Genomic DNA, 26,551 nt, shown 5'->3' with positions numbered 1-26,551 from the left:
GCATACTGCTTACATAACAGTTAAGCAAATAAGAGGCATGTATTCTGAAAAAAGTTTAATATAAGAAGCCATAGTTTATATCCTCTTAAAATAATTTCATAATCTTCTTCTCCTAGGAACAAGACTTTATTCATGATACATCTCAGATCATAAAATAAAAAGTCACGTTATTCTGAGTTTCAATGTAAATGGCAAGCTTTTCTGTAAGTTTTTGAAGTACCCAGATTGTATAGATATGCAAAAACCACCTAGAAACAAAAAGAAAAATGCACACACATTTAATATTTCTGTTGTCACTCATGGTGTAAACAAGGTACATAAAAGGTATACAAAAGTATGCAGTCTACACAACAATATTATGTATTTAAAACAAAGTAGACACTATCATATCAATATCTGTTTTTATTGACCCACATGTTTCGACCCTTATACTGGGTCATTAACAGGCATACAATGATACCAAACTCAGGTGTTGAATTGCACCTAATTCTTCAATAAGGATCCTCGTGTAAATGAAAAAAGCCTTAACAAGGGTTCACGCTTAATTCCTATAAACGTTGACATAATGGTGTAGCTGCTACTGACTGGAACAATTCAGACAGCATACTGATAACTGTTGCATCATGTTCATTCAGCGTGGCCGGTCCTTCTCGGAACTCTGAACGGCATGAGAGCTGAGCCCAAAGACGTTCTGGTGTGAGTGAGAGAGGAGTTTGAAGCAGTTTGTTCCAGTCCAGCTCCCAAGTCCCTGCCAACAGCTAATGCATAAAGCCCACTTCAGTAAGAGACAGTTTCCTTGTGGTTGAGAGGAAAATGCTAATGCAGCATATTTTGACAGAAATTTCTTACCACATTTCAACTTCTTATGGCTTCCATTAAAATAATATTCTGCAAAACAAGCTGTTTAGTTAACACAATGTAAAAAAATTACATGACGACGACCTTCATAATTTGTAATTTTCATTTCATGCATTCTGTTGTGTTATAATATATACCTTCTTTATTAAACCCGTCACAACACAACTATACTGAGGGCAGTGCCTAGTTTTGGCTCTGCTACATGTTTCAGCCATTAATTGTCCGTGGAAATGCAACAAAAATATTACAAAAACCAATGACTGACTCGATGATGTAGAGCAGGCATGTCAAACTCAACTTGTACAGAGGGCCACCTCAGCCCTATAAATAATAGTTCAGGGCCACACTTTAAAATAGAAATATACATTAGATTTTGATACAAGGAAATTTAATTCTATTTATTATTTAGGAATAATTTCAATATAATTACCCAAAGTCACATATCTTACAGTTTTAAAAAGCAAGAGAATGCCATTTTTGACAAGTATCAAACAACTTTTCAATACATAAAAAGAGAGATTACACAAGAAATTATGTTAGGAAATAGCAAAACATTGAATTTCCTGCAGCCTGCTAATTTATGTCTGTGTGAGACTTCTCGTCTTCTGGTCTGTTGGAAAACTGTCTTTACAAAAAATATTTCTACTAAAATTTTAATATTGATTTTAATATCAATTAGCTCTAGAAGTTGAGGGGCCACACTCTGTGGCTATGAGGGCTGCATGCGGCCCATGGGCCGCATGTTTGACACGGCTGATGTAAAGTATCAATCGAAGAATTTTATTCTTGTTTTATACTATAACTTTTGTTTTATATAATCTAATTTATTGTATTGTAACATGTATCGTTACTGAAGATGCCGTTCGGATTGTTAACTGGTTTATTCAACAACCTACAAGTAACGGCTACAATTAATTATCACACAGTTGCGGGGTTTCACACTTTATAACCCTAATCGCAATAATCTGTTAACACTGTTGCGGGGTTTCACAATTTATAACCCTATTCGCAAATCAGTTCACTCTATCTTCAGNGAGGGGTTCTCTGTTGCGCAACATGTCACAGTATTTTTACATCAAGTATTTTATATAATTAATATTATTGTATCCAATTTTACTAATACTACAGTTCAGTGGTGTATATATGTTAGCCATGTATTTGCCTGATGATGGCTATTAATAGCCAAAACATGTAGCAGAGCCAAAACTAGGCACTGACCTCAATATAGTTTTGTTGTGACAGTTTAAATAAAGAAGTTATTCATAATTTGTGCCCATTGCCTAATTCTGATTAGAAAAACTTAAGCAAAGATATCACTTGAGAGTTCTAGACATATACATAAAATGAATCTTAAAAAAGCAGGATGGGAAGACAGCTAACTTGACAGAGCTGAGTCCTTCTTGAGAATCCACAAGTGGTGCAATTATACAGTATTTTCTGAACATTTTATGGAAACCAAAGGTTCATTACCATGTTCACAAGAGCCCTCCACTGGTCCCTATCCTCAGCCAGATCAATCCAGTCCATACCACCCCATCCTATCTCTCTAAGATTCATTTTAATATTATCCACCCACCTACCTGAATAAATGTCTTGCTAAAGGAACAATCTGTGGCATGGAATTAGTTACTGTGAATAAAGTCAACCCAAACATGAGTCCAGTATGTTAAAAAACCTGTGCAACAAAACTGCAAGGCCAAATTCATGGTGTACTTCCATAGCAAAGAACACACTAGTTTCAGGTAATTATTTTTCTAAGATCATAAAAACCCATATACAATGTCTAAAGATAGTTTTGAACTTACGAGGTCACCTCACCTGGTCAAAGGGCCTGTTCCCCACATGGAACATGGTGTGCAACAATTTGGTAGGAGCAGGCCGAGATGCCGTGGCTGGGATAGGGGGTGGAGCAGAAGGGGCCACCTCTTTGGGCTCTAAAGCTCCCAGCTGACCCAGTAACCAGTGCCAACTGTGCTGCATGAACTGCCACATAATCTGCACATGGAACATACAGACACGATTAGTGAACGAGAAAGGATAGGGGAGAAGCCTATTTCAAGGTATTGGTATGTGGGAAGGACTGAGAAAAACTATGAAGACCTCAGCCAGAAAAGCTGGTACCCAAGCCAGAATGTGAAGTACAAGCAAGCAATTATTGCTGACATGTTGTTGTTGTGTGAGCCTAATCCATTTGGTACTGCTGCCATAACATGCAAGACCCTCCCAAAGTCTGATCCCAGCATCCACGCCACGGGAGGAGCAACAGTACAGTACTGTAGCGTGTAGACCCCACTACCATGAAATTAACAAAGAAACAACATCCGATGCTTGGTAACAGATTATTAATATGCAGACATATGCAACCCCTACTGAAAAATGCATTTACAAACATTTGCCCATGGAAACAATTGGAGCACAGCAACGAGCAGTGTTTCCTACGTGGTCCATGTCCAGATGTTATAAGGAGGGCAACTGGAGCAAGAGTTTAGAAAGAGTTGTAGGGGTCTGTAAACAGAAGACTTAGACAGTGCAGTTGAAGATTCCCCACTGTTAGAAGCATTTACCAGGGAATGACTGTTGCAAACACAGCAGACTGAAAAGACTTGGTGTGTCCTGTAGTGATCTGTAAAGTGTGGAGATCAGCGATGGCGCTATAATTAACTGTATTCATATGAGTCGTGTGTTAAAGTGGTCAATAAATCAAATCTTCAATCCAAACCCTGTCTACAGTCACACACATACACATGACTATTCATATAAAAGACCATCACCATCACTATTATCATCACTTTGAGGGGTGGAGAGGTAAGCCTCCCCTAAAACCATTTCATGTACTTTCAAGGAGTTCATGAGCCAATATCCTATATGAAATGAAAGCCTGCTCACAGCTTTTCAGAATGACAGATCAACCAGTCATTAAAATCATTTGTGTTATTATAAGAGGAGGCCAGGAATGATAAAACAGTACAAATCAAATATGATTACATCCCAATCAAATCAAGAATGCAGAAAATCCTCTTGACTGAATAAGTTACCTTAAGAGCGCGGCGGCCTCCTGCACTAAGCAAGAGGTTGCTGACAAGGATCTCAGCTGTGTATGGTGCTGCCTCCATAGACACACAGTTCTTGTCCACGCATGAGATCTGTGCACTGTAAGCATTACCACAAGAAAGCTTAAGTAAAACATGGTCATGAACTGGGCTAACAGGAAGTAGTAGAAGAGAAGCCAAGAAACACTGTACGAACATGCGTCAATGATATTGTCACGTGTATGAGTGTGATTACACGTGTTTTGGATTGATGATCGGAATTATTGGACTCCTTGATACAGCTCACCACTAAATTTTACATTTCACTATTATACACACATCGGTGTCCAGAGTCACGCCTTCACTGCCATTACTTGGTAGTGGCTTCAGTAGCAGACGTTCCCCTTCCTCTGAGGGTTCCCAAACTGTCCCCAGCCTTAGCTACCAGCTTCTAACAGCAACAACTCACAATGACTGAGCCCCAGCAGTCCTGTAACTTAACACACTCACTCACCCACCAACTCTTCACTGAGTCCACTCCACTGACTTGTACTCCTTATAACATCTTGGCATGGACCACACAGAAAACACTGTTCCTCTGTTGCTGTGCTTTTGTTTAGCTCATATCTGCTGGGGTTCCCATGTGAATTCTACTCAGCCATTGCCTAGCAGCAGCCATACTACATACAGCCATTACTTAGCAATTGCTGCTATACAGTTACTTAGTTTGTGGTTGTTCCTTAGCAATGGGTCTACATGCCAAAATAACAAATGAGTTTCAAACCAAAATATTATGTACATTTCTTACTTCCCAATACACAATATATCTAATCTCCCTCATTCCTTGACTTACTGACCATAACAACCAATTTTAGTATACTGTCACATAGACTCTATCCATAAGACACTACCAGTTCCAACACAGGGCCCAAAAAAATGTTTGGACCTGTTAGCCAGGTTCACATGGGCTCAAACAGTCCAAAACTGCTGTCTCCAGAAGCCTCACAATGCCATGATTTCCACATAATCATAAGAATAAAAGAAAGGAACTGACCGCTCCTCAGCAGCATGAATAAAAGCTTCAATCTTGGTGTCATGACCAGAATGATGAAGGCTACACAGTGCCTCCGCAAGTGCTGTCGTACTGTTTCCAACAGCACCCAACAACTGGGAGTACAAGGCTGCTATAATAAGCTGTAGCAACACTGAACCGGACATAGGATGAACATCTGCTGGTATGGCCTCCTCAAGCACTACTGCTGCTCGGAGAACTGAAGCAGGGAGACATTCAACCAGTTGTATCAGGCAGTCCAATGTAACATCCATAGCTTGATCCAGGTAGGAGTCCCCAGCGCAACTGACTGATATCAGAGTCTCGACCACAGGCACCAGAACTGGTTCTAATGGTGACATCATGGCTTCTAGCCAAGGAGGGCGGCTCTGGTTCCACACCTGAAAGTCAAAAGTGTGACTGCCATGTTTCACATCCTTTAATGATGTCGCACAAATTTTTAGAACTACACACCAAATGCTGTTAGTGTTGCCACCATCTCATGTTTATATGGGTGCTATATGCATGCTGTTGATACTGTCAGTATCCAGACAACCAGCTTCGATACTTCATACCTTAAGACAATAACATCTAACCAACAGCACTTAGGGCAGTACCATAGCTCAAGCGGTTAGTCACTGGCTTCCCACCGCGGCGGCCCGGGTTCAATCAAGTGGGATCTGTGGTGGACAAAGTGGCACTGGGGCAGGTTTTCTCCGAGTACTTCGGTTTCCCCTGCCAATCTTCATTCCACCAATTGCTCCACAATCACCCTCACCTATCATCTGGGGCTGGTACAATAGGCCAGAAGTGGCCGCAGTGCAAGGGACTTAGTCTCACCCCACTAGCAATAAAAGAAACCCAACAGCACTACCACACCTACCTTAAAACCTGAACAAATGAGAGACAACACTCATACAAGAAAATACACAATCGCCTAAGAAGAACTAAACTAGAAAGACCAAAATACCTGAGAAACAATATACACCTATATATACTGTCATTTTAATTTTACCTTTAATTTGATATCTAACTGGGTGCATAATATTCATCCAGTCTCGGCCCAACTGCTTTTTAAGCAATACATAACCCTCAGGGTCTTGTTACAAATGTGATATTGTATAGTATATAGGCAACCCACAATGTGGATCCATATTGGGTATATGTTCAGTGCCTTAACACTAACTGACACCTGAAGATAACCCAATAAGGGTCAAAACTTGTCTTGCTTTTGAGATTTATGACTTTAATGCAAACATTCCATTTCTTAAAGAATTACTGTGTTGGTGGGAGCAATAAATATTTTATTTTTCATTGTTGTCAACAACCGAGATCAAATTTTGGGAACACAGTGGTCTGTGATCTTCTTTTGACAAGAATGATTCACCATAAAAGGTGACACTGAGTCACAGAGATCACCATTCACCTGCCGTCTGTCAAGGCAAGATGCCCAGGAATCAGAATTCTTTTCCAGCACTGGAACTAGCACATGTGTCAAGTCGTGTTGTGTTCCCACCATTGTTGTGATGTACGTCAGTGATGAAACTATTACACTGGGTGGCAGGTGTAGTTCTGATGGGCTGCAACCCAAAGAGCATTCACCTCTGTCACCACATAGGAAGCCTCCACACTGTTCTGCTTCACCTGAGACATAAAGTGCATCATATCAATTGTTTCATGTCTGGGAAAATACAGCCATAACAGTGCAATATTCACTTAGTTTGTAATCCACAATTATCAGATAGTCATCACTGTAACCATCACCATCCTGATCATTGATTCATCCCACAGATCAGTATTTAAAAATGTAGTTCAGTCAAAGAACTAAAGGGTCACAATAGTAAATGCTTCATTACTTCTAACACAAGTATTAAAAGTACTGGACGTCAATGTGTGCAAATATTACAACAATCAGACATTCTTATGTCTTTCAATATCTGACTTATAACATAGAATACATAAGTTACAATAAAGCAGTATGTCATTAAATTATAAATTTTCAACATACGAACCAGATTAAATATAGGAATATTAACATTTTGCTTACTTACTTCGTTCATTAGTTCCAAAATATATTCAATAATTGTTATATATATCTCATTATTTTCTCAAAGTCACAATTGAGTAATACACTTCTGAAGCCATCTGAATACTCACAGATGTGTCCAAAACAAGCTAACATAACTTATGAGGGATCTCTGAGATATTTCTCTGAATATCAATAGTGCTGTTCCTACCCCATGACTTTACAATGATACATACTGTTTCATAATATTCAGGCAAGCAGTAACCATAATATCAATGTCTGAATTTAAGAGGATGGAAAAGTACATAGCTTGTCGATAAGAAAAAAAAAAGTAAGGTATCCCTGTAACAGGCCGCGGAGGCCCATAGGGTTGTGAGATGTTGAGGTTCCCACATTTTCTAGAAAATTGGCTCACAGATGGCGGCAACGTTGTCAGCGCTGGCTGCCCTTTATCCCCAAGAATANGGCAAGGTTGTCAGCCCTTTATCCCCAAGAATATTCCAAGAATATTCCTGTTAAAGGCTGAGTTGACTCCAGGGCCATAGTGTGGCTGGAAGGATTAGGTCAATTGAAAAAAGTCCAATGACCTCAACGGGACTTAACTGCGACCTTCCGGCTTGTAGCATAGTGCCTCAACCAACTACGCTACCGCATGCCCCTACAGAGCTTGTTGATAAGGTTCTAAAAAAGCAAACAAAATTAGAAACACAGAATGGGAGACACCATCGTCTTAAATTCAGATCTGTTAATGGCAACACTGATACTCCACCTTTTTGCTCCTTTGCATCGTTCACAATACAACAGGCAGGCTGAATGGTTACTTTTGCACACTGTCGCATGAGATGTTGCAAAATTACACATGTAACTCTATAGTGACGCATTGTGAGAACCTGCAACATAATGCACATACACATATATATTCCATGAAGATGAAACAGAAGTTACATACTGAATTTAAAATGATGATACATCACATAACTCGCCAACTTGTTCCTGATATGTCCATTTTCAAGGTGCGACAATGTAACAGTAACTTAATTTCCAGTAGCAATCTTGGCTACAATCATTCAAAATCATATATTTACAACATTCTGTGGAGAAGACCTGTACTATCATCTGGTATAAGGCACAAATTGTACATAAAATAAGTGAAGTGTGCAATTTGAATCTATTTTCTTAAATGGCTCATCATATGAAAAATATGCATGATGTAAAATATTTAATACACAGTAACGATTTTAACAGTTAAAGTAACAAAATAATAAATTCAGAAAACGTTCATTATTATGTAGTTAAAAAATTCTTATTATCTCATCAGCTTCTTCAGACATATATAAAACAATTATTATACACACTGTTTTGTCTGGCTGTGAAGAATGATCACTCTTTACCATGAGCCCTAAGGAAGACACTCCAACCTAACAGAATACAGTATGTCTAGACAGGATAAATTTAAGAAATTACATAACTAGCAACTTCAGGATTTATACAGCTCATTCTGCAGTGTCAAAGTATTTTTTATTGCTAGTGGGTTGGGACTAAGTCCCTTGTACTGCGGCCACTTCTGTCCTACTGTACGAGACCCAAATGATAGGCGAGGGTGATTGTGGAGCAATTTGAGAAATGAAGATTGGCAGGGGAAACCGAAGTACTCAGAGAAAACCTACCCCAGCGCCACTTTGTCCATCACAAATCCCACTTGACCAAACCTGGGATCAAACCCGGGCCACCGTGGTAGGAAGCCAGCGACTAACCGCTTGAGCTATGGCACGGCCCTAGTGTCAGAGTAAGTGCTAAAAAACTGGACTACCTAGTGTTCAAATGAGAAAGCCAGGAGTTAAGGTGGTCAAGGCATTTTAACTTTCTCATAGAAGCAGTACATACAAGTATGAGAAAGTTCTGTGATTGCGAAAAAATTGATCTGAAGATTCTGATGGGTTTACATGTTTTCAGTAACTCTGGTTATGAAAATGGTAGTTTTTCGTCTGTATGTATGCATACATACAGACAACCAAAAACTATGAAAATGGTATGAAAATGGTAGTTTTTCGTCTGTATGTATGCATACATACAGACAACCAAAAACTACCATTTTCATAATCATATGTTAATGAACTATGCTGGACTGCCGAGTTCAGTTCCCAGTTGTGAAAGAGATTTTTCTCTTCTCCACAGCATCCAGACTGGCTCTGGTGCCCACCCAGCCTTCTATCTAATAGATACTGGGTGCTATTTCCTTGGGGGTTAAGTTGACCACTTACCTCCTCCTAGTGCCAATGTCAAGAATGGTGGAGCTATACAGCCACTTCTCCATACACTTTCATGGCATGGTGCATAATTAATTGAGGAAAGGCACAACTTTACTGTACCTTCAGGAGAAGAGGCCAGGAGGCCTGTGGCTGTGCAACAAGCACAGAGAGTTCCAGTGCAATGGCAGGCCCGTCAGTGAGATCACTGATGTTACTGCGAGGGTCAGGATATAAGTGAGGAGAAGTCACAACCAACCATGGAGCAGGGGCTGAGCTGTCCCATGGAGAGAAGATAGCAACCCCATTCACTCCATGACGAAACACCTTCAACAGTACAACGCACAGATTCAGCTTTTCACCCTGCTACAAGCAAGGACGAACTGAGTCTAATGTTTATAAATAACTTCTGTGCCAAATGTCTTAGATTCAAGACTGGCCTATATGCCTTTACCTCCTGCTATCTATCAATATGCTGCAAGTCATCACCACCACTGCCGCCAACACCCCGATATGACAGGTGCCTCAATTCTGGCAGTCACTATGTTGAGAAGTAGCTTAAGCATGAACAAATTTTTTATACATAATATTTTTTTCTCATTGATTATTTTGTTAACAGCTCACTGGAGTTCACCTTCTCAATAATCATCACACCTGCACATTTCTGCACACACGTCTTCAAAGTTCACACTCAGTTTTCTCTGCATGTGTTTCCTACAAAAATTGTGTTACAAACAAGAACATTTTCTTGGTTGTTTGCCATGCTATGTTTAACAAAAGTTTGGATGTATTTTGTTTGCAGACTTCACATTAACTACTTTTGTATGAGCATGAAGCAGCCTTTTTGAGCTATGCTTGGCTAACAGAAATGTTTTATTAAAAGTAAAGTATAAAAATGTGGGAAAATCATCACTAGCTTCTCTTCATGATAAGGTGACAGAACAAAGCCATAATTTCATCCAAAAATAGAGAATATAGGTTTTCAAAATGCGAATTTTTATCAATATAGTAATGGCTCCAAAATTTGTCATTCAATTCAGATGAAATACCATGCAGGAGCTACTTATATTTAACAGAGTTAGTGTACAAAACTTCAAAGTTCTAGTCTGAGTAGTTAAAGAAATGGAAATTTAATTTTTGTCTCGACTTAGGTTTACCCTCAATTAACGCTCAATTTCAATTTTCCTAAATCAATAAACTCAATGTCAAGTTTGCTCTAATTGAGACTTCTCTGTTTGGTATTTAATCCTACTGCTTCCAGAAGAAACCTTAGACTGAACTGGCTCATGACATGGTTCAATGGTGAACCTGTGTAATGACAAATGATGAATCTTAGAACTTCATAACAGCAGGAAATCTCTTGATCAGCTAAATAACTATCAAGACACTGTGCTATAGAGTATGCTTATGAGTAACACATTATATTTATTTATTCTACAGCTATATCCTGCAGCGTGATGCAGAAATTACCTTGTAGAGTGCAGAGAGAGGGCTGCCGCGCAGGATCAGGCATACCAAGAGCTCATGACACTTTGCATGCACGTCATGCAACACTTTGTTCTGTGATGTACGCCCCATCAACTCGACAGCATCATTACATATTGAGGGCAATATCTGTCGCACACACAGCAGTAGATTGCAGACATCAGTTACTAACAGTGAGCTACGCCCACTGCTTGGTAATGCCTGGCAACACAGAAATAACAAAAGTGGAGAAGTGTATTCCAAATTGGAGGGCACATATTTTCCAAACATATTTCTTTCAATTCTACTCATCTAACTGACCTTTGTATATTAGTGCTTATGCAAATCTCATGGCAGATAATTCAAATTTATTTCTTCCTCGTATCATTAAATGCATAATCTCACTGATTTAAAAAATATATATTACGCCGAAATAAAAGGATTCTAAGGGATACTGACGATGTTATATAAAATTTACAATTACTTGGTTTTTGGACTTTGTCCATCGTNGATTCTAAGGGATACTGACGATGTTATATAACACTTAGAATTACTTGGTTTTTGGACTTTGTCCATCGTCCAGTATTCTAAGAACTAGAAAACGTATTTCAGAAACTGGATCTGTTTCCACCCTCGGGTGGGGGTGGGGGGAAGACACCTACTCAGTTGGGTCCCTTAGAAACAGATAACCTCAATCATTGGACAACCCCTGTCAAAATCATGTCACGACAGACAGAGAGTCGGCCAGTCTGACTTGGAATAAACCCCCCCCATCTGGGCTTTAAGACCAGATTTTCATTACTGTCAGACTGTTGTAGGCTTATTGATGTGGGGTGCTCTCTCTGACGAGAGGACGAGTCTGCCGTTTGCCAGAGTCACAGTCAGCAGTAGTAAGTCAGTTGTCAGTATGTGCAGTTTACATTTTATATGTTATTAAATGTATGTATATATAACATATACAGGCCTCTGTCAGTTCAGGCGCAGTACAGCAGTTCATGCCCTATCGTTAAGAGCTCCTGCTACAATGACAGTCTAGACACTCTAACGGTCATGTGCTTGACTGCTGCCAAGTTTAAACCTCTTATATTTCCTGCTTCAGGGCTCGCCTTGCCCTCATCCCATCTATAGTCTTATCATGTGACATTATTTTATGAAACAGCCTACAGTTCTTGGAAAGCTTGTAGCAGTAGGCTCGGCAACAACAAAAATTTAACTCTACAAAATTTGTACCAATATATCCCTCCATTCTGTCATACCTGAGTGTATCGGACTGCCAGAATTGTTAAAGATTCATTCAACATTCCAGCCAAGACTCTCTGGGCCATCTTTGGAGGCACTGTGTTCCATAGATCTTCTTTTGTACCTAAAATATTGGAAGAAACAGAAAGGTCGGAGTGGTAATGGAACTGAAAATGAACTGAGAAAAGTATAAGCACATTCAAAATAACCTATCTATTCTCAAGAGGATTCATGGCCATGCCAGAACTGAAGCTAAGTCATGAAACTAGCTAATTATAGTCCTCTGGCATTAAAAACAAGAGCTTCAACACTGTTAACATCAACACCCATCAGCCATTTCAATTCAGAATACGTACACATACACACAAAAACAAACACAAAGAAATTATCCTTTTCAAATTCCCATAACTGGTCTTACAAATCATGACCATGCTGGCGAGGGCCAGCAGCAATTTACTGAGCAGACAGAAACTATTCTGGCACCACCAGTATAGGGGGAGTGACCACTAGTAGTCAGACCCCTTTGCTCACTGAAGAGGAGGCCCAATTTCAAAATAAGTAAAAGTCTTGAAAAGAACAAAAATATGGTCATGGGTCTTGATGGGTCCTGAAACTAAGACTGACTGTGCTGGTGAGGATCAGCAGCACTTTACCTGACCAATCAACAAATTACTTGTCTACACATTCAGCCACATGCACAGAGAGAATACACAACATATTTGTGGTGTTTCACAAACAACATCTTGAGCCTTGTATACACTATGATATATTGGGTTTTTGGACTTTATCCATCGTCCTGGTTTTTAAGATAACTAATAAAAACACGACGTTTCTACAGATCTATCTATCCTAGTTCCACGCTTGTATGTGTTTGTAACAATTTGTTATGAATATTTTTCTTATTAGCTCTCATGGACTTAGCCTGGTCTCAGGTGTTTATAATCTTCATGTTTTGTGACATCGGTTTGTCTAGTGATTGAGGCTAGCTCTCTCTAACAGACCCAACAGAATAGGTGTTTTCCTTCACCTGAGGACGGAAACAGATCCAATTTCCGAAACATAGAAACGTCGTGATTTTATTAGTTATCTTAAAAACCAGGACGATGGATAAAGTCGAAAAACCCAATATATCAGTGTGTTATACACCATCGTCAGAATCCTATAGTAATTACTTGTATACACTGTACCCCATTTTTAAACTGAAACTTTGGAATAAAATGTAAATACAGTATGTATTTGAGCTCCATTACAATGTATCAAATTTACTGTTTGCATTTAGAATTTGTAACACCTTATCAATAACAGACCTAAAAATCCACTATATGCTTGACAAAATTACTATCATCCATACCAAACACTTGACAAAGTGATTCCACTCACAAGCTTCCAGAACTAACTGCAGTCGCATTGACGAATCAGCTGAGAATAAGAAGCCACTGTAGAGGGACAGGGTAGTACGGTATTTTGGAAAATGATTTAACATTTTTCATATTAATAAAATGACTGAAGCAATGAAGAAGGTCCTCTAGATCTAATCATCATCCAATCTGGCCAATGCTTAAACATCTGTTTTGCACTGGGTACAACTTACATGTTGAGAGATGGCACAACCACCAAAATATTTTGATTTTTAACACCTTCAACCTCATAACTCTGGCACAAAGATCATTTTTGCAATTGTTACTATAATTTTATGAAACAGCTTGGCAATTCTTACAAAGCTTGTAGCGGTAGGCTCGGCAACAATAAAGTAAGTAAAGTAAGTAAAGCTATCCCTGTAACAGGCCGTGAAGACCCATAGGGTTGTGAGACGTTGAGGTTCCCACATTTTCTAGACAATCGGCTCAAAGATGGCGGTAAGGTTGTCAGCCTTACGCGCCGGCCGCGCTTTACTCCCCAGGAAAATTATTTATTTAATTCCTGGTACTCATTTCTGTTAGAGGTTGAGAGAACCCCAGGGCCATAGTGCGGCCCTCATCGGTATATGAACCCGCGACCTTCTGACTTGTAGTACAGTGCCTTAACCACTATGCTACCGTGTGCCCCAGGCTCGGCAACAAGCTAAAATTATAACTAATGGAATGAAACAGAACCAGGTAATGTATGGAACTGATAGAAAATGTCTATGAACTGCACATACTTTTGGGACATAGGCTCTTTGTTTACAGGAATATGGCAGGGATTCTGAAGAAATTATTACCTTGCATATACAGCCACCACATCTGAACAACAAAAGACCCACGTTCTCCCTCAAAGAATGGATGGGGGTCGTCCCAATGAAGGCACTCAGCATCTTGCAGAACATACAGTGACAGCAAGCGACAGTGAAGATCCAGCAACCTCTCTGCCAAAGCTTCTGCCATCTCATGGAATTTGCGGTAACTCGCATGAAGAGATAACCTACAATACAGGGCATGTATCAATAGCATTCTTCCAAATGCTACTGGTCCGCTGTATAGAGGTACAGAAGGCAGTGAGCTGTCTCAATGTCATCCTCAAATATCTTACGGTCTGAGGATCTGGTGAAGAACCAATATATTGATGATGACGGAAATGGTGTCATAAAGAGATTGCAAATAACACTACCACTGGTCTACCTATCTACTGGTAAAATGGCCTATTGCTTTCAACCTAATGTGTAAACAAAACTGGCCTGTCCCACCACCATAAATGTACTCACTATATGGTGTCCGCATTTCTAGACCTGACCATTCCAATGAGAATGTACAGTGGATGTAATCAAGCCCACCAAAAGAAATTAGGGCAATAGTGTGTGCACAGGTTATAAGGGGTCCTTAGCTACAGTATGTCATCTTCTCTCTCTCTCCCATTCATAAAGCAACTGAAAACCACACCTTGCTACTTCTTGCCATACTTTTGAGCCACGCTGAAGCAACAGCTCCCTTCCGTGACGTCGTGGCTTCCAGCCATACCTTCCACGCTACCCCTTATCATTGTCCTAGAGCTTACCCCCTCCTCCTCCCCTATACCACGTGGTTTTTTTCCCCTCCCTTCCTACCCCTGTGTCTTGGAAGGAAGTTTTTTTTGGAGCAGCGGTGTAGTCTGATAGTGGATCCACTCAGGCAAGCACATTGGCAGACCAGCGGGAGGAATTTCTAAATTTAAGTTCGGCAGGGTTTTTCTAAATCTAGTTTCAGTGTAGTCCAGAGCTGGCCGCAGACATCAGGGTTATTTGCGGTCACCAGCCATCAGGGGAAAGGTATGGCAGCAATACGTAGAGTTGTTTAGTTAGTATATATATTTTCTTTGGGGCCGCCTGTGGCTAACCAAGAAGTGGTAGTGAAGTCATGTTGTGGTGTAACGACTTCTGTACATAATGTAGGTGGGCCAGTGAAACTGGGCATGTCGGCTGAGTTTGATCCTGTGAAGTGCTGATAAGTATAGGGCTGAAATCAGCCGTGTATGTTGGGTTGATAGCGACATTGTATGCCCGCAGTGCTCTATTTTTTTGTATATTCTTGTAGTGCGTTATATTGTGTTTTGTTCTTATTAAATCTTGTTATTGTTATATGGGCAATCATTATAACTTCTGACAGGCCCTCTGCTGTGAGCTGGGATTCCCTACGACAACCTTAGGGAGTATTGTGAACACAATGCGAGAGCCTGTGACGATGAACCACTCCAGACTTCACGATGGTTGTAGGTGGTAGGGGGAAGACGGGAGTAGGAGCGGTTCATTTTTGCTCACTTATCCTTGCTTGCCACATGGACACTAGGTCTATAAAAGAATATGGCCTACACATTAATAATAACAGGATTGATGTATACATTCCCAAGGAGCCAATTTTGAAGGAAATGGCAGCCAAAATTGAGTAAGTTAAGCCAGAATTTCTGTTTTGACCTAGTCTGGGAACTTTCCGATACACATCAAATTTATTTCAGTGAGAAGTATTTTGAACAAAAGGTGAAGTGAAAAATTAAACACACATTATTAGGAAAATATATTTTTTCTGTAAGTCATATTATTTTTGAGCTAGTTAATAAAGTGAACACTACGGGTGCATTTCTGGACTTCTACAATCAACTAGCACCATGGTCTCCTAATCATGCCCAAAGATTACCAAAGTAGGGAGAAACCACAAAGTAGCATGGATTACCCATGTTATTCAATTATTTGCGCATATTCTCCCTTCACAATCAATGACAACTATGCACATACTATAACAAAACAACCTGAGAGAAATAGCCTGTGACCATGATATCATATTTAAACTGGCTTTAAACAGAGTCAAATGGTGGGATTTTTGGAAAATGATTAAGAAGTCTGAGGATGTATATAACATTTAACAGCTGAATAACAAACATATACGAAAGGAGTATGCTATGGAATGACTTAGTTATGAGTTGAAAAACAGTACAGAAGAGAAACAGGAGAGGCACTTACATTAACGAGCGCACACTTACGTGACATTTTGTTTAGACTGGGTCCGTTCTTTATTCTTAAGTTTCTCATTGTAGCACCACAGGCAGTTCCTGATGAGGGCAGCTGCTCCTAGAGTCCCAGTCAATACAGTGAGGTCAGCATGGTCAAGGGCTTCCTGGCTGAGGGTGTGCAAATGTTCCAGTAACTGGCTTGACGAATCAGCTACAAGACTTATAAACTCAGTTGGGGCTGAGGTCTTGGTGACAGCAATGCCTCCACAACCTCGATCAAGCTCTTCGGATTCGGGTTGCTCCACGGGAATATCACTTGCACGTTCCAATAAACCAGACGCACAGCGGAATGCCGCCACGTACTCTTCTTCCCACCATAACACCTGCAATGCAGTTTTAGCCAATATATTCCTATATACTTCAAAATATGTAACATAAACTGTCAAAAATAAAATGAAATAATGTACACACAAACAATACAGCTGGTAAACTAGTAAAGACAACACCACACGCTGTGGAGGAAGTGCACACAAACCAGGAGCATATGGCAGTCAAAAACTGAAAGTAGACCATAAATGTGAATGACAAGCTGCCAAGAAAAACACCTTGATATATTTACGAAAATGACAACACCCCAGGTGAGGTGAAATAATATGCAACTTAAATTTTAAAGGATTTTATCTCGTGTTACTTAAGAAAACTACAGCGTGTGATTTTAACATGAATTAAAACAGTGTAGCAGTTTTTAATACAGTTTTAGTAAAATATCTGTAACAGGAAAAAACATCTGAAGATGGCCATTTGACGCCGAAACATGTAAGGTTGAAGTGTAGAATGTAAAAGTGTTGCAATTCTGATGGAAGATAAACAATGGAACCAAATTTGAACAATTGCAATGGGATGCTGAACTACAGAATGGTAAAGTTCTATTTATATTGAGTTTTTGACAAAACTAACTCCATGGAACAGAATCCCTTCTGGAAAGCTAACACTCATTCAGCTTTCATGAAACCTGAAGTTTCATTATGGCATTCACAAGAGCCTGCCATGGTCTCTATCCTAGCAGAATTAATCCAGTCCACACCCTTCAAACCTTCATATGTAAGATATATTTTAATATTATCTTCCATTTATGCATGTCATCCAAATGATTTCTTCCCTTCAGGTGTGTTCACTTTCGTAACATGATGATTTTTTACGGTGAGTTGTTAGCCCCACGCCCAACCCCCAAGCTGGAGGGCCACCCCTTGTCGGCTGTCCGCGACTGCTTATTCAATATATTCACAGCTTCCCTCCAAAACCAGAGGGCGTCACCTCCATCATTTTCAAATGAAAATTCTGCGTGTATTTCACATCCCTCTCATGCATACTACATGTCCTACTGAACACATCCTCATTGCTTTGATTGCTCTACTAATATTCGGTGCAGAGTATATAATCATGAAACTCCTTGTGCAATTTTCTCCCATGTCATGTCACTCCTTCCTCCTAGGTCCAATTATTCTCAACACCCTGTTGTGAAACACTCTTAATTTTTATTCTTCTTCAATGAAAATGGTAGAAAGTCCTTCAGTTATTAACACCTAACATACTAGAGCTACCTTACACAAAACTTATAATGATCTTCTAATAAATACCACAGAACAGGAGGGAAGGAATCATTGACCCTGAAAAGGATTATCAGACCCAATGGGAAGGAATAAGAAACAAAGTCCCAACAAAGACCTGCATGCAGATTGGTGATGTCAACAGAGACAAAGTCAAGCTGTGTGGGAAGAGGGTAGGATAACATTAAATAAAAATAATAAGTACTAAACATAAACGAGAGAATGTGGTGTGAAAGAAATAGGGAGAAACAGAGGAAGGAATCAGTAGTCCGACAAAGGTTTCAGCTTACACTCTTACCCTGATGATGAGGGCAGTAAATTTCACTAAAACACTGTATTAATCTACCAAATTACGAAGTATCATATCCCAGAAGACAGTAATCTTAAAATTTCTGCTTGTTTCAAGAAGGGAGTTAGGCATATACCATGCTGTCCACTATATATGAAAGTGTGTGCAAACAATGACTTCTGAACTAAGGGACAGATGCAGGCTGCGCCATAGCTCAAGCAGTCAGTCGCTGACTTCCCACCGTAGTGGCCTTGGTTCGATTCCAGGTCTGGTCAAGTGGGATTTGTGGTGAACAAAGTGGCACTGTGTTGGGTTTTCTCTGAGTACTTCGGTTTCACCTGCCAATCTTCATTCCACCAAATACTCCATCATCATATCCAAGCTACAATAAGCCAATCAGTGGCTGCTGTGCCGAGTGGACCCATTTGGACTCCACCCCCCACTAAGTGAAGAAAAGAAAAAGGGACAGATGTTCAAGACACTCAGTGGGAACAACAGGAGCAATGCACATCAACAATAACAACATTCACTGTTTGCTACTGATATTCTGAACAGGGATAGACCTCAGAACTTCCAAAGCCTGCTAATATAAAACAAGTTTCAAGCCCACAGTACACACCAACTTGACAGCAGCAAATGAGGCATAGTGCGGGAAGTCCAGCAGTCCCCCCACAATGCCCGGACAAAGATTTTCCTGTAACACTGTCTGGTGAGTCTGGTAGTAGCCCAGGTCTCGTTGCAACAGGATTCGAACACGATCCATCAGGTTGCCTTCTTCCATAATCTCCATGATGGTATTTCGATTCACTCTTTCTCAACTGATATAAATGGTTCACCTTAGAAGGCAGTGTATCTGTTCTCTTCAGATAGAACAATGTGAGCTAAGCCAAGCAATTGCATCACTAAATTCCTGCAGAAATGAGAGAACTCGAGATTAATAATTCAGTTGCCACTGTACTAAAAGTAACTTAACAATACAGAAGCAATAACAAACATATAAATACAACCTTTCAATGAATTACTAAGGAATACGAGGAAAGGAGTTTTCACAGAGGTCAACAATTTGGGCGGGAGAGCAGTGTACACTGAGCTGAAGGAAACCTTAGAAAACTTAACAATGAAAGAATGCTATGTGAAGAAAAAACTTGATCTGAGGAACATGGAATTAATTACAAGTAACTAAACTTACAGATATTTGATAGGATGGTGACATAGATAAAAAGNTGCTTCCATTGAAGATATAAAGGGCGCTCATATTATAAGGTAAGGTTATAAAACCACCTTTTAAGATCATTTTAGTGAAAGTTTCATGTTCCTATCTCATAGAATTTAAGAACAATGATGAATAAATAATTTTCGAGCAAAATTTAAATGGCCGGCTGAATATATTACCGCAGGAGACGCAGCCGCGGAATTTAAATTACCGCGTCAAAGGATTAAATAAAAATAATAAGTACTAAACATAAACAAGAAAATGTGGTGTGAAAGAAATAGGGAGAAACAGAGGAAGGAATCAGTGGTCCTACAAAGGTTTCAACTTACACTCTTACCCTGATGATGAAGGCAGTAAATTTCACCAAAACACTGTATTAATCTACCAAATTACAAAGTATCATATCCCAGAAGACAGTAATCTTAAAATTTCTGCTTGTTTCAAGAAGGGAGTTAGGCATATACCATGCTGTCCACTATATATGAAAGTGTGTGCAAACAATGACTTCTGAACTAAGGGACAGATGCAGGCTGCACCATAGCTCAAGCAGTCAGTCGCTGACTTCCCACCGTAGTGGCCTTGGTTCGATTCCAGGTCTGGTCAAGTGGGATTTGTGGTGAACAAAGTGGCACTGGGTTGGGTTTTCTCCTAGTACTTTGGTTTCACCTGCCAATCTTCATTCCACCAAATACTCCATCATCATAACCAAGCTACAATAAGCCAATCAGTGGCTGCTGTGCCGAGTGGACCCATTTGGACTCCACCCCCCACTAAGTGAAGAAAAGAAAAAGGGACAGATGTTCAAGACACTCAGTGGGAACAACAGGAGCAATGCACATCAACAATAACAACATTCACTGTTTGCTACTGATATTCTGAACAGGGATAGACCTCAGAACTTCCAAAGCCTGCTAATATAAAACAAGTTTCAAGCCCACAGTACACACCAACTTGACAGCAGCAAATGAGGCATAGTGCGGGAAGTCCAGCAGTCCCCCCACAATGCCCGGACAAAGATTTTCCTGTAACACTGTCTGGTGAGTCTGGTAGTAGCCCAGGTCTCGTTGCAACAGGATTCGAACACGATCCATCAGGTTGCCTTCTTCCATAATCTCCATGATGGTATTTCGATTCACTCTTTCTCAACTGATATAAATGGTTCACCTTAGAAGGCAGTGTATCTGTTCTCTTCAGATAGAACAATGTGAGCTAAGCCAAGCAATTGCATCACTAAATTCCTGCAGAAATGAGAGAACTCGAGATTAATAATTCAGTTACCACTGTACTAAAAGTAACTTAACAATACAGAAGCAATAACAAACATATAAATACAACCTTTCAATGAATTACTAAGGAATACGAGGAAAGGAGTTTTCACAGAGGTCAACAATTTGGGCGGGAGAGCAGTGTACACTGAGCTGAAGGAAACCTTAGAAAACTTAACAATGAAAGAATGCTATGTGAAGAAAAAACTTGATCTGAGAAACATGGAATTAATTACAAGTAACTAAACTTACAGATATTTGATAGGATGGTGACATAGATAAAAAGGTAAAAAAAAAAGGCAAAGTTATCTCGGTAACAGGCCTCAGAGGTCCATAGGGTTGTGAGATGTTGAGGGTCCCACATTATCTAGACAATTGGCTCAAAGTTGGTGGTAAGGCTGTCAGCCTTACTCGCCAGCCACGCTTTACTCCCCAGGAAAATTATTTAATTAATTCCTGGTACTCATTTCTGTTAGAGGCTGAGTCGACTGCAGGGCCATAGTGCGGCTGGTAGGATTAGGTCAATTGAAAAAAAAATCCAATGACCTCATCAGGACTTGAGCCTGCGACCTTCCGACTTGTAGCATAGTGCCTGAAACAACTATGTTACTGCATGCCCCTCGTGACATAGATATGCATATGAAATTTAATTAGCATAACTTAGAGCTGGATTCTGTATCATTTCAATAGAAATGAGCTCAGCAGTTCAGAAGAAACGCTAATGACAGAGTTTACTATCTATAGAAATAGAATCATCAATGTGATAAACTTTACCAATGAAACTACACTAATATTACAACCATACATTCTTAAAATGATTTGTATGGGTGGAGTGACTGGCTACTAATAGCACTTTATTACTGTTTCTGTATTTGTTGCGATAGATCCAATAACCAAAATGAAACCTACAATGTCATAAAACAACAAAACCATTATGTGTAAACAATTCTTCAGTTATTTACTAATTCTTTATCACCAGCAAAGTTACATAATATTGATTACAGAAGGCACAGGAAAGCAGATCTTCATTTACATGGGCTCCTCATTCACTCTTATGCAATTGACCATTATTCTTCAGCTCTACCCTGTTATTTGCATATTGCAACTGTTAATCACTGTTGCACACTTAACAAATATTTATTAGAGCTGACACAAGATATTACCAGCTGAGTACTAGAGTGTACTATGTCCATAAATATCAATTTTCTGGAAACTAGGTTTGAAGTTTTGAGGATCAACTGCTGTGTAAATGAGACTTAGAACAAGACACATTCTGAAATATCATGCTTGCTGTTACGGTAAAACTATGGAAGTACGTGGAGATACTGAAACACAGTATGGAGATTGAAAGGAGTGCACTGTCTTATTTTTGCCCAAAAGCGGAGACAGAACACTCTGATACTCAGGTGTCAATATTTTAAGTGTTAATAACTGGTTACAACATACTAGAAAACTCCCAGTTATCTGGTATTTAAGCACCTGGAATTCTCACGCAACCAGCAAAAGTTTCAAATAAAATGTACCGCTTTTACAAAGTTAATTAAAAAGACAATGTTGTGATGTGCATATGTTCATCTGCCATGTGGTAGTTCTCCCAGCCACCACTTGCAGCGCTGCTCACTGTCCTCCCTCATGTAGGTCACTACATGAGGGAGGACACTATAGTCACACCTATGTGTTATTACAGTACAGGCTAGCTGCATTAGTGATCACATTACAGTATATCTCAAATCTTTTGCCCATCAATCTGCTACGTCAGTTAAGAAGACACCTACATAAGTTCAGCAAAAACATGCTGTTCTGACTTTTAAACAGAAAATGGAAACATTAAACTATTGGAAAAGGATGAAAATTGGGTTCTCTGAGTTTTCTTCACATAACTGACACACTTATGTAACAGGCATACCCCGTAACTCATACTTGCCAGATAAGAGGGAGTTTAATGTTATGACAATTATCATGTTGCGTTTAATAAGAGGATGAGACTACACAATGAAAAACAAAGGACAAGGAAGAAAGTATTTGTGGTACACCTCAAGATACTTTCCTGGGATTTACCTGGAGTACCAGAGGAAAACAATGAAAATTCATAGCAATGAGAACTGGTGTGGAAGCTGAAATTCAAACTACCTACCTTGAGTGTATAAGTCAGTCAGGCGAACCTGCCTGGTAATTTATGGCAGAGTTCAGTTATGTCACTCATTATGATATGTGAAATACACTTATTTTTCCTGAATATGCTGAATTATTTTCCAAGCCTGGCCTCTAAACCCATGCACAGTACCTATTTAGATAACTGCAATATTTTATGTAAATGGAAATGAGTCAAAAGGGTGCATAGGGAACCAAAAGAAAAATTACAAAACAAAAGTCACTATAAACCAATACCGGGGAGTATGCATTTTATTGCAACGAAACTCCAAGTATAATGACAATGAACACACAGCAGTCCTATTTACTCTTGCCACTGTAGGCACAACGGAAGAAATCAACGTCTTGATTCACGATGTTAGGGATCTCCTGATTCAGGAGCTCATGTAATGAGACCCCATCATGGCGGTACATCCAGCATCCATTGTGAAAATCATATCGCTTTGGTCCACTAATAGGAGATGACAACCAGATCTGCAAGTTTGGGACCTGTCTGTTGATCACATATGTACCATAGGGCACCCCAAACTGCACTGTTAATACACCATCCTGAAAACCACAGCAGCTGTGTCAAACTCTCTATTCTGTATAATCTGGCAAAACTTTTAGTACCTTTGATTTTAAATAGTACAAAATTTGAAGCCCAATAATAATTATCAACAAAATCCATTCAGCCAGCAAGGTATAATTACACAAAGATGGCTAGACAAGCACAGCTGTCCAACTGTACTTGTGTAACAGTTTACTGATGTAAATAAATTATGAATCAGATACAAGCATTCACTAAACATTATGCAGTAAGATTATTTGGACACCTATCATAAAATGTTCAGCTGGTCCAGTGGAACAGACGCAAGCTCCCTACATCAACCCCTTGTGTGCATAGAACCACAGAGCAATTCACTAGCTCCTAACCCTTACTTACTTACTCATGGAGCTGAGCCCTTCTGGAGGAACCGCCAATTGTGTAGCTACTCAAGAATTTCCCAGCATTTTATGGAACCCGAAGGTTCATTACCGTGTTCACAAGAGCCCTCCACTGATCCGTATCCTGAGCCAGCTCAATCCAATACATACCATCCCATCCTATGTCTCTAAGATCCATTTTAGTACTGTCCACCCACATATGCCTTGGTCTTCCCAGTGGCCTCTTTCCTTCTGGCTTTCCCACCAATATCTTATATGCATTCCTCATCTCCCCCATCCATGCTACATGCCCTGCAGCCCCTAAGCCTACAAATCAGACAGAAAACCCACACAGATCACAGCAAATGCCAGAAATGGTCCCTTCTGTTACAAATGCATTCCTTACACCTCTATAAAATGTTCACTTTCACACACTGAAGTTCCTTTCAGATGCAGAACTAACTTGAACCTAGAAACCTTAAACTGTGGTCTCCTGTGCAAGGTATCTAAGGGATTTTCAAGTGGAATATTTATGTCTAGCGTTAATCTCATCCAGTTTCTCTTCAATAAACCCGCAGTGTTTCAATTTGGTTATTTTTTTATTCGATAATGGTGTTGTCAACCTAAATTCATTTACAGCTATATAAATATTTTTTTTTATTTGGAACTACAACATATTGAACTTTATGCTAGAATATTCTTCTGTGGGTATAGTATATAAAACACTCAACTGTAGAAACATCTAATTATATGAACATGTTACAAAACCAAAATGAATGACAAATTCCCATCATAATAACTGTCAACCGCTTTAAAATATTTCAAAATTTAAATACTGGGAACAGAAATAACATATAAAAACTATATTTTTGATTAAATAAAAAAAAGCTTTGTTATTAACCAGTTCAAAACATTGTCACACCTAGCATCAACAAATAGGGCTCAAAACTACGATGGATAGCAATTTAGAATAGTATTACTGGTGAAGGAAATACGATGGTTACTTACGCTGTATGATACATCTGCAGACTTCAGATGGGATGCTTTCTCAACTAGTTCTTCAAAATACTCAGAAAGAGAGTCCAGAGTATCATTACACACTTGTTCATATGTGAGAGGGGTTAATGGCCTAGAAGAGAAAGAGACAAGCCTTATATAGCAAATGCATCTTAAACAGAACTGTTGGAAGCTTAGACAATACAACAACTACCACATCACGGTCATATGCACAGGAACATCACACAACTCATATGTATAAAGTTCTCAGATTTCAGAGTATCACAGTATTAGCAACCTTGCACTCTACCACTCTGTAATACCAAGTCAAAGACCCCAGTCAAGATGATTTCACTTCAGGTAATCGGTGGTAAAGACCACTACAGTTTCATGCCATCCATATAATCCTACCACCTTTCATTCCAAACCACACAATATACGAACTGAGAACAGTGCCAGTAAATAAACCATCCAGCAGAAACTACCTCTGCTTAACGCCACATTTTAATATAGTTGGTAAGGGAGATGTGAGGAGTTGTATTGTGGTTACTTGTGACTTATGTTTGTTTACTCTTTTTGCCTTGTATTGTTGTATGTGCTGGATAATTAATGTGGGTGATCTTCGCGGTGTGACTTGTGTGACTTTGTGTATGTGTTTGATGACTAATTCCACATCCTGGGTTTGTTCCCTGTATGGATGTTTATGGAAAGTGGAGGATGTGTATGTATGTATATGACGAGTCCTGNTGAATGCACCTTTTACGCTCTGCAATATTTGTAAATCCTCCGGTTATTTTATTGCATTTTACATAAGCTTCCACTTTCACTGAGTTAACTCTCAGCCACACTCTACTGCAGAACCTTGGTAACATACTCGAGGAAAGTTTGATCAATAAGTTAATGACTGTAACTGCCGCCAAAGCACTCTTCACAATTTCTTGTCATCAGTTGACCATTTGCATATCACATTCCACGATAATTGTCAAGAGTTTCGTACTTATCCCTGCTATCGAATGATTTTCACTAAATGCTTATTTGGTGAACTTTTCGCTAAACAAATACTATTTAAGAGGTTATTTCACGGAGCTTTCAGCATCTACTTTATAACAGCGCCGAAGGGTCAGATGATAGTTGCGTTAGAAATGGTTTTGAGAGAGCCGGTCGTGGTCCAATCCAGGTTTTGTCCTAGCATTTGCATGGACAGAAAGCCTTGGAAGCCTCAGTCCGGTTAGCCGGTGCCTTGTCCGATATTCGAACCAAGCACCTCTCGAAAATAAGTCTAGATCGTTACCGATTTAACGCTGTAATTATAATTTCATTAAATACTCTGCAACAATCAAACGCTGCTCTACAACAAACTCCACCAAAGANTCGGTCGTGGTCCAATCCAGGTTTTTCCTAGCATTTGCATGGACAGAAAGTCCGGTTAGTCGGTGCCTTGTCCGACATTCGAACCATGCACCATGACAACACTTTCCTCGCCTGCCTCTAACCCCTCTAACCCGATTCCGCCGATTCAACCGCTTCAATGCTCCATGCTCTAACGCGCTCTAACGCTCTGTAATGCTACTACAGACCGGATGGTGCGTCATAGACAATGACGTAACCGTAACGCAATCACTGGCTAACTACCGCTATTCATATATTGGTGGGAAATTCAAACGTGATGTTGAGACTGTCGACAATGGCTTAACGGTTTCATAACCACTAGTAAGCTACTGGATTTAATTTAAACATCCATTATTCATACATGAGTGGGGAAATTCAAACCTGCACGTGGGACTACCCGCACACGGTATAACATACCCTGGTTCAT

The 26,551-nt window shown here is 39.7% G+C and overlaps 2 protein-coding genes across 6 annotated transcripts; both read right to left on the bottom strand.

The window, feature by feature from the left end:
* Positions 1–20: 20 nt before the first annotated feature.
* LOC111871063 lies at positions 21–23,224 on the bottom strand. Of its 5 annotated transcripts, none has more exons than XM_033754098.1 (13): positions 23,142–23,224; positions 20,365–20,655; positions 16,339–16,691; positions 14,114–14,313; positions 11,931–12,037; positions 10,681–10,896; positions 9,334–9,537; positions 7,734–7,854; positions 6,365–6,582; positions 4,942–5,339; positions 3,894–4,008; positions 2,677–2,853; positions 21–758 (listed from the first exon to the last, which is right to left on the bottom strand). In XM_033754098.1, exons 2-13 carry the CDS (start codon positions 20,533–20,535, stop codon positions 549–551), a joined length of 2,490 nt encoding a protein of 829 aa, XP_033609989.1. In that variant the 5' UTR covers positions 20,536–20,655; positions 23,142–23,224; the 3' UTR covers positions 21–548. The 5 variants fall into 5 exon arrangements, with proteins under 5 accessions (XP_033609989.1, XP_033609988.1, XP_033609990.1 ...); XM_033754097.1 differs by having other exon boundaries at positions 23,127–23,208; XM_033754099.1 differs by having other exon boundaries at positions 23,071–23,145.
* LOC111871050 (frataxin homolog, mitochondrial) lies at positions 23,068–26,551 on the bottom strand. Its single transcript, XM_033754083.1, has 4 exons — positions 26,542–26,551; positions 25,147–25,222; positions 24,748–24,868; positions 23,068–23,382 (listed from the first exon to the last, which is right to left on the bottom strand). Exons 1-4 carry the CDS (start codon positions 26,549–26,551, stop codon positions 23,134–23,136), a joined length of 456 nt encoding a protein of 151 aa, XP_033609974.1. The 3' UTR covers positions 23,068–23,133.

The sequence above is a fragment of the Cryptotermes secundus genome, unplaced genomic scaffold (assembly GCF_002891405.2).
Source record: "Cryptotermes secundus unplaced genomic scaffold, Csec_1.0 scaffold73, whole genome shotgun sequence".
In the NCBI taxonomy this organism is placed as follows: Eukaryota; Metazoa; Arthropoda; class Insecta; order Blattodea; family Kalotermitidae; genus Cryptotermes; species Cryptotermes secundus.
Note: the sequence above shows the minus strand (reverse complement) of the source record. Positions and strands in the feature narration are given on the sequence as shown.

What these genes read in the sequence shown, in the direction of transcription:
- LOC111871063 (XM_033754098.1), bottom strand. Translation starts at nt 20,535, where the DNA reads ATGGAGATTATGGAAGAAGGCAACCTGATGGATCGTGTTCGAATCCTG. An exon ending in CATTTGCTGCTGTCAAGTTG is followed by an intron (nt 16,692 to 20,364) that starts GTGTGTACTGTG and finishes ACTGCATTGCAG; the next exon opens with GTGTTATGGTGGGAAGAAGA. An exon ending in GAGGCCGCCGCGCTCTTAAG is followed by an intron (nt 2,854 to 3,893) that starts GTAACTTATTCA and finishes TTCCATGTGCAG; the next exon opens with ATTATGTGGCAGTTCATGCA.
- LOC111871050 (XM_033754083.1), bottom strand. An exon ending in GTGGTTTGGAATGAAAGGTG is followed by an intron (nt 24,869 to 25,146) that starts GTAGGATTATAT and finishes TTTCTCTTCTAG; the next exon opens with GCCATTAACCCCTCTCACAT. An exon ending in CTGCAGATGTATCATACAGC is followed by an intron (nt 23,383 to 24,747) that starts GTAAGTAACCAT and finishes TGTGGTTTTCAG; the next exon opens with GATGGTGTATTAACAGTGCA.